Source organism: Macaca nemestrina, chromosome 7, assembly GCF_043159975.1.
Source record: "Macaca nemestrina isolate mMacNem1 chromosome 7, mMacNem.hap1, whole genome shotgun sequence".
NCBI lineage: Eukaryota > Metazoa > Chordata > Mammalia > Primates > Cercopithecidae > Macaca > Macaca nemestrina.
In genome coordinates, this window is record NC_092131.1 from 172,495,522 (window position 1) to 172,511,190 (window position 15,669).

General features: G+C 40.7%; 1 protein-coding gene across 10 annotated transcripts in view; it reads right to left on the reverse strand.

The window, feature by feature from the left end:
- Nucleotides 1–15,669, reverse strand: part of LOC139355496 (uncharacterized) — a 175,382-nt gene that overhangs the window by 124,507 nt on the left and 35,206 nt on the right. For all 10 annotated transcript variants that reach the window (XR_011606233.1, XR_011606235.1, XR_011606234.1 and 7 more), the window contains one exon: nt 477–1,163. Coding sequence is in view for 5 of the 10 variants with exons in the window: in XM_071067257.1 (XP_070923358.1) it covers nt 1,104–1,163 (60 nt within the window). In the remaining 5 variants the exon portion in view is untranslated. The remainder of the gene's footprint in view (nt 1–476; nt 1,164–15,669) is intronic.

Sequence of the window (15,669 nt, forward strand, 5' to 3'; positions counted from 1 at the left end):
ATAAGATGGCAGAATAATTTGGTAATAAATGCCCTCAACTGAGATCTGGGATATCTGTTGACTGAGATGCCAGGTGCCACATTGCATGGTATGGCATGAGGCCAGAGCCATGGGGCAGGCATTGTAGGATATGTACCAATGTCCACGGTGACTCTCTCTGTGCTCAGACCATCAGGAACTATTTTCTGTTCCTCTTTTGGTGTCTCTGTAAATCCTAGTTTATCTCCCCAAAATTTCCTCCTCTCCTCTGCTTTAAATGCAATGTCCTTTGAGGCCCAGCTCACAGGCCACATCAGCTATGCAGCAGCACAGCCCTGGAGGAACAAGCCCAGAGCCTGACTTCTTCAATCTTCTCATCCTGACCTCTCTAATCGCTGCCACCCTTCATCTTTGATCCCATTGGTGGGCTTGTGCAAATGTGCAGGATGGAACCTGAGTTCCAGCCCCTTATGTTGACAATCACAGTAGTTACTTACCAGCATCCTATGTCTGGGCCCTCTTCCCCTCAGAGGCAGGTTGCCCGGAAAGAACAGAAAGAACAAAGGAATCCATTTCTGTCTTTCTCCGAGGGACTGATTGGAGCATCTCCAAAGACAGGGACTACGAAATGCGATTTGCATCACAGCCCACAACAAACAAAAAACTGCATTTTTGGAAACAGAAAAATTAAAAAAAAAAACAAAAAAAAAACAAAAAAAAAACGGGACCAGTTTCTGAAGATTTGCAGATCCAAACAAACCACGTTCTTGGGAAGTGACATAAAAAGACACACAGAGAATTGAAGAGCTCTCTAGTAATTGAAGAGAAGAAGGCCATGTGATCTTAGCATAATCTCCCATGAGTTTCAAGTCAGGGTCTGTCTCTAAGTTGGCTTGAATGCTCACACCCAGCTAGAAGAGACACAGGTCAACATGAAAGCAAAGCTCACATCTGCGTCCGGTGGTGGATTGGCCATGTGGCTCCACTTCCAGAGGAGGATATCTGATCAGCCTCTGAGGCTTCATCCCCTCAGCCCCTGGCAGGTGTTGCAGCTGTTCCTCTCCTCAGGCTGCAGGTGAACGTGTGGGTGGCCACGCTTTGTTAAGTGGCATGGCCATCGAGAGTCATCGGCTCTGTTGAGGCATCATTGTCCTTTCTGCTGGAAAAGCTGAGTCTTCCTGAACCTTGAAGACAAACCACAAGCTCATTGGTTGTTGTTTGTATACATGTGTGACAGAAGAAAAAAAAATTTCTCTTGAGAGAGGTGTTCAGGGCCCCCCTCATCCTCTTGCCCAGAAGGTGCCCCTTTTAGTGCAGGATGCCCACTGTCTGTGAGTGGAGCAGGGGCAGATGCTATGTGCCTGGGGACAAGCCACTTCATCTTTATGGGCCTCGATCTCCTCACCCGCGATGAGATCTGGATCACACTTCTGCTGCGTGACCGCTACCAGGTAGCCACCGGCCCATGTTTCAGTGGAAAGGAGAACAGGAGCCCAAAGATAAGAAAAGACACAGCCCTACTGTCAAGAAGCTCACTGCTAGGAAATGAGATGCCCTTTCCTTAGTTCCTAATCAAAATTCCCATTTCAGGCCAATAACCAGGATGGTTACTGGGGTGATGCTGCAGTTAGCAAGACGTGCATCCCACCCTCTGGAAATTCATGGCACCAGAAGTTGTCACAGAGTGAGTTGGGGGCAAAATGACGCTAAATGGTGTATCTTTAACCTTATGTCACAGATGTCAGCAAAATTAGTCCAAGAAGAAAAGGCAATCAATACTAATTAATACTGTTTTTACACATTATTTTGAAAGGCATTTTGATTATGCAAATAACCCACATTACATACAGAATAATTATGAAATACAGGTAAAAGGAAAATGAAAATTACAAAATTACGGATACCTAGAAATATGTGCCTCTGACTGTGGCTCTGTCTCTCCATCTTCATTTGCTCAAAAGTAAAATAATGACAGCTTTGCTGCTCTGCAACCTGCTTAGGACTCAAATGAATTTTCCATATTTATATAAATGATGAAATCCCAGCACTGTTGTTTTAATGAATGCAGAGTGATTCAGTTCAGATGTACCATGATTTGATTATCCTAAAGAAATTACAATAACCATCTTTACATCTATATATCTGTACACATCCTTATTTATTTAGAATGAATTCTCAGAAACCGAATTGCTGAAGAAAGGCACATTTCACACATACTGCAAAATGGCTGTCTTTTGGGTAATCTACTTCGTGGATAATAAACTGCAATATGGTATACCAAAACTTACTTCTTCCCAGCACGTCACAGATCTGCCCCCACAAGTTACCATTCTGACTTCAAATGACACACTTGAACAAACTCACGTGCCTGATGTTGACTCACCTATGTTATTGCACCATAAGGATGTGGAGCGCATCATGTTTTCACACAAATTAGCATGGAAAGGTGGTAACTTTATAGTTTTACCACCTCAAGTTTTTAATACCTTTCTTGCTGCAATGTATTGCCAACCAATGTGAACCATAATAGCACCGAGAGAAAACAGGATGCAGGAGGGAAGGAAGAAAAGTAATATTCCTTAAAATGTGCAGCATCATGTTCTCTAAATTTTGAAATATTGAACAAAAAGCATTACCAAGTTTGTAAACCTTTAACACAAATCGAGGTCTATTTCCTCTGCTGGCCCCTGGGAAGGGTACGTGGCCCAGTGGTGAGGACCTGAGGCTTGGCTGGAAAGGCAGGGCTCTGGGTCTTGTTCCATACTTTAAAGCTCAGTGAGCAAATCTGAGCAGATCAATTAAGTTCCCCATCTGGAACCGGATGAAAAAGCTTGCCAGATCCACCTCACGTGATACCACAATTTCCTATGAAGATTGCTGTTCAATTAAGTAGCTATAATGAAGACCAACTGGCATAACTGCTTGGGTTTGGTTATCCTCCAGAAATGATTAATGCTATACTTATTTAATTAGTTGTTTTTTTCAGTTATTTGAAAGGCTCCTTTCAGGAGGATGTTGGAACACAATTACATGTGACACTTGGTTGAGAGCAGTGACTCCTAGGTCATGACCTGTCCACCTGCGTGTGCCCACAGCAGCATCAAGCAGGTCTGCGCAGAAAAGCCAAGACAGTGGGAAAAGGATCACCAAATGATCACTATTAGATTTTGTTTTCCTTAAGAAGGGGGAGGCTGGCTGGGCGCGGTGGCTCACGTCTGTAATCCCAGCACTTTGGGAGGCGGAGGCAGGCGGATTGTCTGAGGTCAGGAGTTCGAGACCAGTCTGGCCAACATGGTGAAACCCCATCTCTACTAAAAATACCAAAAAATTAGCCAGGTGTGGCAGCGTGCTCCTGTAATCCCAGCTACTTGGGAGGCTAAAGCAGGAGAATCACTTGAACCCGGGAGACAGATCTTGCAGTGAGCCAAGATCGCACCACTACACTCCAGTCTGGGCGACAGAGTGAGACTCTGTCTCAAAACAAACAAACAAACAAACAAACAAAAAACCGGTGGGGGAGGCGGGAGGCTATATTGCAATAATAAAATATCATCCACATTTTCTGGGACCTAAAGCGACAAAGTCCCAGAAGATTTTATGGTACTGTGTGTTGGTTTTGGACTGGCCAGGCTGCGCTGTATGTTATTTTGCGCTACCTGGCAGATAAGAGAAATATCAAATCACACACAGTCTCCTGAAGCTCCAGCCAGAAGTGAACAAACAGATGCCACAAACCAGAGCACAATCCCAAGGCCAGGCCTGATTTGAAAGGGAACAGGCTGTGCCTAAGGGGAAAAGGATCAGAAATATTAGGTGCCAGCAGCAGTGACCCCATACATGTGTTCTGTCATTTACCTCCCCAAAAGACGTTTACAGAAGAGAAAATGGGGCATGGAGAGCTTCAGGGACCTGTGTAAATGCCACACAGCTAAGTAGAGACGAGCTTGGCCTTGACTCCAGGCAGCTGGACTCCACAGTCTGTGCTCTGTTTGTAAATTTATTTATTTATACTTATTTATTTATTTATTTATTTTTATTTATTTTTTTGAGAAGGAGTCTTACTCTTGTTGCCCAGGCTGGAGTGCAATAGTGCGATCTCGGCTCACTGCAACCTCCGCCTCCCATGTTCAAGTGATTCTCCTGCCTCAGCCTCCCAAGTAGCTGGGATTATAGGCATGTGCCACCATGCCTGGCTAATTTTGTATTTTTAGTAAAGACAGGGTTTCTCCATGTTGGTCAGGCTGGTCTCAAACTCCCAACCTCAGGTGATTTGCCTGCCCTAGCCTCCCAAAGTGCTGGGATTACAGGTGTGAGCCACTGCACCCAGCCATAAATTTATTTTTTTTAATTGACAGATACAAACTATATATTTATGGTGTATGACATAATGTGTTTTCTTTTTTTTGTCCTCATCCACTGTTCTAAGAATAACATGATGTTTTGATATACAGTATGCGTACACTGTGGAATGGCTACATTGAACTAAGTAACATATGCATTGCCTCACCTACTTACCAGTTATCTGTGGTGAGAACACTTAAAACTACTCTCTTAGAAGTGCTCAAGAATACAAGACACCGTGTCTGGCTGTGGTCACCATACTGTACAATAGATCTCTTGAAGTTTCTCCTCCTAACTGAAATTGTGTATCCCTGACCAAGTTCTTCCCAGTCCTTCCCCTGCCCCGGCCTCTGGTAAGCACCATCCCACTCTCTGCTTCTGTGGGTTGGACATTTTTAGGCTCTCTATAGAAGTGAGATCATAAAGTAGCTGTCTTTTGGCACCCAGCTTATTTCACTTCACGTAATGTCCTCCAGGTTCATCTATGCTGTTGCAAATGACAGGATTTCCTTGTTCCCTAAGGCTGAATAGTATTCAACAGTGTATTCATAACACATTTTCTTCACCTGTCGATGGACACGGAGGTTGATTCCATATTCTGGCTGTTGCAAATAGTTCTGTGATGAACATGGGTACAGACAGAAGAGTCTGCACTCCTTACCATCGCTCATTTCTATCTCTCTAGCTACTGTGGACAGCATCAACTGTGTACCAGGCCTGGAATGCAACATTATTTATATCCGTTACTCCTCCCAATCCTGATATTATTCATCAGATTCTACCAGTGAGAACCATGAATCTTCCCATGAGGACAATGAAGATGTAGAATGTATTGCAGTCTCCTAAGCAGTAGTCAAAGTTTGAACCTTAGCGTGCCTGACCCCAGAGCCTATGTTCCTCAGCATTACCTTATGAAATTTTCGGGAGACCTGGCACAACTCTGAATTTAAGAAATATTAACTCAACACCTACTCTGCACAAGATACATGAAACTCAACCCTCTCTCTTGCTGGCTTGTAGTCAGTCGTTAGTGATATCTGAGAGTGGTAGGTCATCCGGAGAGACTGGATGCGAAGCAATCACAGCCTACGAGCTGTCTCTATGAGGATTAGAAAAGAGGCACTTCTTTCTCAAGACATGTTATTTCTATCTCTTGGGATGCTGTCGTATTACACCATTTTGTTAGAATAAGATCTCCTACTACCATCTGCTAGAGAACTGTTGTAAAGCACATGCGCGTCTGTGGAAGCTGTGATGGGCATGGTGCCTGCAAGGATGTGCACCGAACTACACAACCTAAGTGGGTGGCCTGGCTATGCTCACCAAAGGGTATCTTGCTCTCCTTCTGCATTTTTCCCAGGCTGGATTCCATTTGCATTTTGTGTTCTAGGACACACAGAAGCAGTTTTGTTGTCAAGATGCAATGGCAGTGATCAGAAATTATCACCCCTTCCATGAGAAAAAGCATGAGAATCTAAAAATATGCAGACTTCCTACCTTACTCTAATGCTGAAAGAGAGTAATTTGAAGTCACCACATGTCTACTTTTTTTCAAACAGGTTTTCACTTTGCCTCCCAGGCTGGCGTGCAGTGGTGCGATCTTAGCTCACTTCATCCTCGACCTCCCAGGCTCCAGCGATCCTACCACCTCCGCCTGCCAAGTAGCTGGGACTATAGTTAAGACTATTTTTTTTCCAGTCAGGCGCAGTGGCTCACTCCTGTAATCCCAGCACTTTGGGAGGCCAAGGCAGGTGGATCACCTGAGGTCAGGAGTTCAAGACCAGCCTGAACAACATGGTGAAACCCCGTCTCTACTAAATATACACACACACACACACACACACTCTCTCTCACACACAAATTAACCAGGCGTGGTGGTGGGCACCTGTAATCTCAGCTACTTGAAAGGCTGAGGCAGGAGAATTTCTTGAACCTGGGAGGCAAAAGTTGCAGTGAGCTGAGGTCGCGCCATTGCACTCCAGCCTGGGTGACAGAGTGAAATTCTATCTCAGGAAAAAAAAAAAAAAAGCTATTTTTCCTTCTTTTTAGAGGTAGGATTTCACTGTCACCCAGGCTGGGGTGCAGTGGCATGATCATAGCTCAGTTCAGCCTCAAACTTCTGGGCTCCAGCAATCCTCCAGCCTGAGCTTCCTGAGTGGCTAGGACTATAGGCACATAGCGCAATGCCTGGTGAATTTTTCTATTATTATATTTTTTGTAGAGACAAGTCTCACTATGTTCCCCAGGCCAGTCTCAAACTTGTGGCCACAAGTGATCCTCCTGCTTCGGCCTCCCAAGGCACTGGGATTACAGGCATGAGCTACCATGCCCGGCCCTGCAAATGACTTATAGTCTGCAGAGCTGAGTGTTCATTTCAGTTCTGCCACGTTCTTCCTGCTGACCTTTCACGAGTCACTCTGTCTCTGGACATTCAGCTGCTTCTCTTTGGAAAGGAATTGTGTCCCCAGCCTGTGTGCCTCACACCAGGGCCATGGTTCTGCTTTGTAAGGGCTTTGAAGCACTAGGGGAATTGGGATGCACCACACGACTGCTAGTTCTGCATCACTAAGCTCGGAGTGCTTCTTACCCTCATCAGACGCATGTGAGTTCCCACTACTAAGCCAGGCTCTGTGTCAGATGTTGAGACACAAGAATGGAGAAAACTTTACCTGCATAGTTAACTAGTGTCTACTCACCAGAAGGATTTGTTTGAGAGTAGAGAGTCTACATGAAGCTTTTCTCTGCCACCCCAACCTTGTACGTAGGATAGCTCCAAGGTCGCCAGATGAGCCTAATGAGATGTTTTTCAGTTAGGAAATATTAAGAATAAATCACCAGTGTCTCCGTGGTGTTAGATTTTTCTGTGGTACCAGATGATCAAACTGAAGTTAACCTTAACTAGTTTTCTCATTTCAGAAAATAAGGACTTATTATCTTAACCCAACACCTTATCTAGTTTTTAAACAGTGAATTTGGGAAGATTTAGAGGAAAGTGTATTGATTAATACAAACTGATAATAATAATACTAATCGGTACATTTTGCTGAATGATTCCTGCATATCAGGTTTACAGCTCCAGGTTTACCAGGTGTAAGTCCGTTCTAATGGGAAAAAACAAAACAAAACAAAAAAAACCCGTTATTGCCCTTTAGACCAGAGTGTGGAATATATCTCTACTTCAGCCGAGTACTTGACACTGTGTCTGTATCTTGCTAGATAAGTTAATTTCCTGGGTAAAAGAGAATTTACCTGGGTTTAGAGATCAACCCAAGTGAATTTACCTGGGTTTAGAGATCCTAACCCAGATCTCTAAAGAGTATTGACTAGCAGGTCTGTGTCAGATTGAAAGGTGATTCTGAATGTTGGCTCATCAGCATAGATTGTTTAGTACATTTATCAGAAGCTCAAGTGGAAATAGATTTGCAGCTTGGCTGCGGAAGACAGCTTCAAGACTTTTAAAATGACATTGACAGATAAGAATGAGGAGCTCCAGAAAAATGAAGTAAAATTTATTAGGAAAAAGTGTAATAGCCTGTATTACAGAAAGTCATTTGCAAGGTACAAAGGATTCCTGGCTTGGTGATGACTCATGTGAGGAAGGAATGAGACTTAGATAAATAAAACCTCACATAAAGAAATCCTGTGACAAGGCTGCCAAAACAGTGAGAACAACTGAAATCTACCACCCAATTAGAAGGCAGCAATAATTCTGCTTTCTCTGTGAATATTACTATAACTAGAATTATTATTCCATTCTGAATTCATTTTTACATTCTAAATACATTTATATCTATTGAAAATTTTCCCATCAAAATATACATAATATTACCAATGGATCTGAAAAATTAGAAATATCTTAATAATTCAAAATAAATATTTAACTCCAGAGAATAGGATAGCTTTTCTCATGTTCATCATTGTTGAAAATGCTTGTAGCAGTTATTTATATACATACCTTTAAAATAATTTTTATTAGTTCTGCTAATTGACAGAACCAGGAAAGATGACAAATTCCTTTTATAAAGAGAAAAATGAAATGAGATGTGACCCTGTCATAGGAACTCATTCAGGAACCTCATATAAGCATTGCTAGATGAGTCATTTTGGTGGGAGCAGGGCAGGTCATTTTAAGGATGATATTGAGAAAGAGGGGATAACACAGATGGCTGAAAACATGAAAACCATCTTATGTGTAGAAACCTAGAATATTTATCCCAAGAGTCATAAATAATAAAGGTTTTCCACTATGTGAAGGCACAACCTGTGAATAAGTAATCCCTGTGTTCTGAATATCACCAAATGTCAGAGCTAGGAGTCCCAAACAGGATGACTAACACAAGTTACAAGAAATAAATATATAACAACAAAAATGTTTTCAGAATGAGATAAGCTGCCTCTTAGAATAGACTACTAGGTACATTCTGGAGAAAATCTTTAAATTTTAGGATAATCTATGGGGTGATTCATGAGGCCCTTTCTGACTATAAGGTTGTGTGCCCCGTGGTGACGATTTCTGGAGCGAAATTATCATCTGAATACTAATCCACATGTCTGGGCTCATTTCTGCCATGACAGCCACTCCCTTCGCCACAATTCCAAAATGTTTTTATTTGCAAACTCAATCTGGTGAAGTATTGAAGTGTTTGAACAAATTCTGTGTTTCTTGATATGAGGCAACTTGTGGAACGTGTAAGTGACTTGAGGCTTCCAGGAATATTTAGACTCCATTTCTCTCCATGTATACAGATGCTTCCCTATTCTGGTAACAGTGGATTAACTTTGTGGGAAATAGCTAGGTTGTGGGTGAACAAAAAGCAAAGTGTTTCTAATCATCAGTGTGTTTTTTTCTTCCCATGAGAAAATATACTTCCTATAAACTTAGAAGGAAGTCAAGCCACCTTACTTCCTTTCTTTCTTTCTTTTTTTTTTTTCAGGTTTAAAATACTCCATTTTTGCTGTTCACTTTTACTTGAGTAAAAACAGTTAAAGAAAAACCCTGGAGATATCTAAAAAAAAGTACACTATTTAGGTTCAGTATCATGAAAGCAAGGCCTAGAAAGCAATAGCATCTTTGTGATTGAACAGAATTTGGGAACAAGGCTGAGAGAATTTTCCTTTAAAAGCGGTATTTCATGGGACTTATAAAACATAAATAAATAGTTATAGAATAATAACTACAGAAAACACTCTATGATGCCAGCTGACAAGATGCATGAGAAACCTTATCTATCTCCTGCATAAATCCCTATTACAAACAGCCCCATGGCCAGGAGGAAATCCATATAATTAAACCTCACAGCAGGGAGAACTTCCTCTGCCAAACTTCAAGATTAAAGGAGGCTTTGTGGAATATGTGGCATTGGATCTGGTTCTGAAAGACAGGAAGAACTTGAAGTATAAAGTGGAATATTACTCAGCCATAAAAAGAAGGAAATCCTGTATTTGCAACAACACAGATGAACCTGGAGGACACGTTATGTAAAATAAGCAGAGAAAGACACAGACAGACAAAAACTGCATGATCTCACTTACATGTGGCATCTAAAAGTGTCCAAATGGGCCAGGCATGGTGGCTCGCACCTGTAATCCCAGCACTTTGGGAGGCCGAAGCAGGTGGATCACCGGAGGTCAGGAGTTCAAGACCAGCCTGATCAACATGGTGAAACCCCATCCCTACTAAAATTACAAAATTAGCTGGGCGTGGTGGCGCATGCCTGTAATCCCAGCTCCTTGGGAAGTTGAGGCAGGAGAATCACTTGAACCTGGGAGGCAGAGGTTGCAGTGAGCTCACATTATGCCATTGCATTCCAGCCTAGGCAACAAGAGGGAAATTCCATCACATAAATAAATAAATAAATAAATAAATAAATAAATAAATAAATGTGTCGAACTCATAGAAGCAGAGAGTAAAACGGTGACGCCAGGGGCGGAGGAGAGGGGAAACTGGGTGAGAGGCTGGACAAAGGATACAAGCTTTCAGTTATAAGATAAATCAGTTCTGGGGATCTCATATACAGCATGGGTGGTAATGGATGTGTTAATTAATTTGATTTTGGTAATCATTACACAATGCATACATATGTCAAATCATCATGTTGCACACCAAAAATATTCAATCTTTGTCAATTAAATATTTTAAAATGTAAAAAATACATTTTAAAATAAAATCTAATAATGAAATGAACTGTCATCATGGTTAAGTAACCTACCCAGATTCAAAGAAGACATAAAACTAGATATTCCCAAGTATGCAGAAAGAACCACTATCACTATGCAAGTCAATAAATGTGACACACCACATCAACAGAATTAAAACCAAAAATCACATGATCATCTCAATAGACACAGAAAAAGCATTTGACAAAATCCAGCATCCCTTAATGATTATAAGCCTCAACAAAATCAGCATAGAAGGGATATAACTTAAGGTAACAAAAGCCATCTCCAACAAACCCACAGCCAACATAATACTGAAGGGGGACAAGCTGAAAGCATTCTTCCTGAGAACTGGAACAAGACAAGGATGTCCACTTTCACCACTTCTATTCACCATAGTACTGAAAGTCCTAGCCAAAGTAATCAGACAAGATAAGGAAATAAAGGGCATCCAAATCACTCAAGAGGAAGTCAAACTGTTGCTGTTTGATGATGATATGATCGTATACCTAGAAAACCCTAAAGATCTCTCTGAAAAGCTCCTAGAACTGATAAAAGAATTGAGCAAAGTTTTAGGATACAAAATTATTGTACACAAACTGATAGCTCTGCTACACATCAACAGCAACCAAGCTGAGAATCAAATCAAGAACTCATCCCCTTTTACAACAGTTGAAAACGAAACAAAAAAATCTTAGGAATATATCTAACTGAGGAGGTAAAAGACCTCTACAAGGAAAACTACAAAACACTGCTGAAAGCAATCATAGATGACACAAACAAATGAAAACACATCCCATGCTCGTGGATGGCTAGAATCAATATTGTCAAAATCACCATATTGCCAAAAGCAATCTATAAATTCAATGCAATTCCCATCAAAACATACCATCATTCTTCACAGAACTAGAAAAAACAATCCTAAAATTCATATGGAACCAAAAAAAGAGCCCACGTAGCCAAAGCAAGACTAAGCAAAAAGAACAAATCTGAAGGCACCAACTGATATACTCTAAGGCCACAGTTACCAAAACAGCATGGTACTGGTATAAAAACAGGCATATAGACCAATGGAACAGAATAGAGAACCCAGAAATAAAGCCAAATAGTTATAGCCAACTGATCTTCAACAAAGCAAACAAAAACATAAAGTGGGGAAAGGACACCCTATTCAACAAATGGGGCTTGGGTAAATGGCAAGTCACCTTAGGAAAATGTTACCAATATAAAAATCCACGGCAATACACTAAATTGTATTTGACAACTGATTAAAACAGGAATTGGGTAGTAAGAATTGGCAGTATTTATTGGTACTCTCCAGGTGAGAGGCATGTTGGGGATAGAGAGTAGTCTGGCCTTGTCCTTATACCTATATGGATCTGGGGTAGTCTCCCACATTCATATGACTTGTGTGAAATATCCCTTAAGAGCATCCAATTCCTCCTGCGCCAGGCTGTGTTGCATCCAGGCCACTTGTACCTCCCCTCCTTCTCTCCGTGGGCCCCCTCCCTGCATGCTCCAGGCCTCCTTGGACTTTAAAGGAAGCTCTATTTGGGAACGAGAGCTATTAATTAACCACCCACTCACTCAGCAATTGAGTGTTGTGCTAGTTTGCTTTCCTGTGGGGACAACCTCAAAATCTCAGTGGCTTATACCAACAGCTATATTCCACTTGGGTTAGATGAGGGCTGCATGTTATCTGTTGGTCTGATCCATAGGTTGTTTTTACTCCAAGGTTTAGGCTAAAGGACATGCCCTGTCTTGGGGAATGCCATGCTCCTGCTAGAGGTAATCTCTGCTTGGACTAGGCACACTGCTACTTTGCTGTTCATTTCATCAACCCCAGCCAGCCACTGTGGGGCAAGCCAGTGTTCCTTGCTTGTCAGAGATGCTGTACTTTGCATACAATGGTGAAGAGAGTGAACAGCGGGGTGTGATTAAACAGTCAACCACAGCCTGAAGCCACTTTCCCTGCTAAGTGAACCTCAACTCAATGACCTCATTCTGAAAGATGTGGCCTAAATTCTTGCTTGGAATTGTAATTCCTCTTTAATAGATTCTGCTGTTCTCTTGCTAGTCAAGAGGACTGAAAGGGATTGAAATTCTGAACCTAGGCTCAGTGGCTACTGCCCCTCCTCCACAGCCACTGGCTTCTGGCAGACATTCCTGATGCGGATGTTCTCCTCAGAGTGCTGAGCTTTGGGGGAAATCCTGTTGCATGGTGCCAGACCCTCTTTCTCCATCTCATAACTCCATCACAGAGTTGGTATACCATGGATGAACTTATCCTAGGTTTGAGATATTCTGCCCAGGTGACTAGGCTTCTCTAGTGACAGATGGACCACTGCTCTTACTCCCTCATACCTGCTCTATCTGAGCTACTGGCCAGCTGGCCTCTTCCTCCACAGGCAACTGGGCCATGACAGTTGAGTAATAAAAAACAATGCTCTGCTTTGCTTTCAGACTCACCAAGAACTTTCTGTGTAGCAGATTTGCATTTTGATCCATATCCTTAGGTGCTTATGAAATAAAACTTGGATGCCTTTTGATACTCATGTTCTGGGTGTGTACCCAAAAGTGGACTTGCTAGCTCATAGGGTATATTTTGTGCAAAACTGACATGCTGTCAATAGTTTTCCAAACTAATGGTAATAATTTATACCTACACCAGTAATATAACATGTTTCTATCAATCTTTAAATTTTAGCCAACATGAAGTTAAGTAATGTGATGCCTCTGGTTTTGTTATTTTTGCTTAGGATGACTTTGGCTCTTTTGGGGTCCATATGAATATTAGAATAGTTTTTCTAATTCTGTGAAAAATTACATTGGTAATTTGACAGAAATAATGCTGAATCTATAGTATGGACATTTTAACAATATTGATTCTTTCAACACACCAGCATGAAATGTTTTTCCATTGGTTTGTGTTATCTATGATTTCTTTGAGTAGTGTTTTGTAGTTCTCTTTGTAGAGATTTTTTACCTCCTTGGTTAGATGTATTCCTAAGAATTTAAATTTTTTTTTTGTGGGGGGTGCTATTTTGAATGGGATTGCACCCTTGATTTGGCTCTCAGCTTAAAAACTATTGGTATATAGAAATGCTACTGATTTGTGTATGTTGATTTTGTATCCTGCAGCTTTACTGAAGTCATTTACCAGGTCTAGGAGTTTTTTTGGTAAACTCTTTAAACTATACAACAAGGCTACAGTAACCAAAACAGCATGGTACCAGTACAAAAAGAAACACATAGACCAATGAGACAGAATAAAGAACCCAGAAATAAGGCCACATGTTTACAACCAACTGATCTTTGACAAAGTCAACAGAAACAAATAATGGGGAAAGGACTCCATATTCAACAAATGGTGCAGGGAAAACTGCCTAACAATATGCAGAAGAATGAAACTGGACACTTAGCTCATATACAAAAATTAACTCAGGGGGATTAAAGGCTTAATTGTAAGACCTGAAACTATAAAAATGCTAGAATAAAACATAAAAAATACCCTTCTTTAGCATGGCCTTGGCAAGGAATTTTGGCCAAGTCCCTGAAAGCAATTGTTACAGAAACAAAAATTGGTGAGTAGGATTTAATTAAACTAAAGAGATTTTGCACAACAAAAGAAACCATCAACAAAGTAAACAGACAACCTATAGAATGAGAGAAAATATTTGCAAACTGTACATCCAACAAAGCAGCAACTATAAGCAACTTAAATCAACAAGCAAAAAACAAACAACCCCATTAAAAAGTGGGCAAAGGATGTGAACAGATACTTCTCAAAAGAAGACATACAAGTGGCCAACAAACAGGTGAAAAAAAAGTTCAACATCATTAATCATTACAGAAATGCAAATCAAAACCACAATGAGATATCATCTCATATCAGTCAGAATGGTCAATATGAAAAGTCAAAAAATAACAGATGTTGGTAAGGTTGTAAAGAAAACGGAAATTTTATACATTGTTGGTGGGGATGTAAATTACTCCAGCTACTGTAGAGAGCAGTTTGGAGATTTCTCAAAGAACTAAGATTTGAGGTACCATCTGATCCAGCAATTTTATTACTGGGTGTATGCCCAAAGGAAAATAAGCCATTCTACCAAAAAGACACCTGAGCTTGTATGTTCATTGCAGTGCTATTCATAATAGCAAAGACATGGAATTAATCCAGGTGCCCATCAACTCTGGACTGGATAAAGAAAATGTGGTACCTATACACCACAGAATACTATGCAGCCATAGAAAAGAATGAAATAATATCCCTTGCAGCAACATGGATGCAGTTGGAGGCCACCATCCTAAGTGATTTAATGCATCAACAGAAAACCAAATGTCACATGTTCTCTTATAAGTGGGAGCTAAATTGTGGGTATATGTGAGCATAAAGATGGGAACAATAGACACTGGAGACTCCAAAAGAGGAAAAGGAGGGGAGAAGGGCTAAAAACTTCCTATCATGCAGTATGTTCACTACATGGTTGATGGGATCAATAGAAGCCCAAATCTCAGCATCACGCAATATACCCTTGTAACAAACCTGTATGTGTACCCCGTGAATCTAAAGTAAAAAATGTAAGCAAATAAAATAAAAAATTTAGGCCTCTTGATGAGTATACAGTGTTATCTGTTGGTTGGTTTACTTTGCAGTTTCCTGATGATTAATGATGTTGAACCACTTTAAATGTGAGCATCGATCATTTGAATACCCTTTTATTATGAAGTGCCTGTCCAAATGTTTTCCCAATGTTTTAATTGAGTCTTTTTCTTACTGGCTTGTAGAAGCACTTTATATCATCTAGGCATAAGACCTTTGCTGCCATGCTTAAAATATTCTCTCCTACTCTGTGATTTATGTTTTCATTATTTAAACATTGTATTTTATTGAAGATATGTTCAATATTTTAGTGTAGTCTAACTTATCAATCTTTTTTATGTTTAAAACTTTCTATAGTGTTTTAAAAAATCTGTTCCTACACCAAGATCATTAATACACTGCATTAGAATATATTCTAAAAATTTCATTGCTCACTTACCGCATTTAGATTTAAATTCCACAAGGAAGTTAGTGTGTGTGTCTATGAGATGTAAAATAAGGCTCAAATTTCTTTTTCGAACATGAATACTCAATTCAGTCAACACTGTCATTAAAATGACTGTTCTTCCTTCACCGTTCTGCAGTGTTAC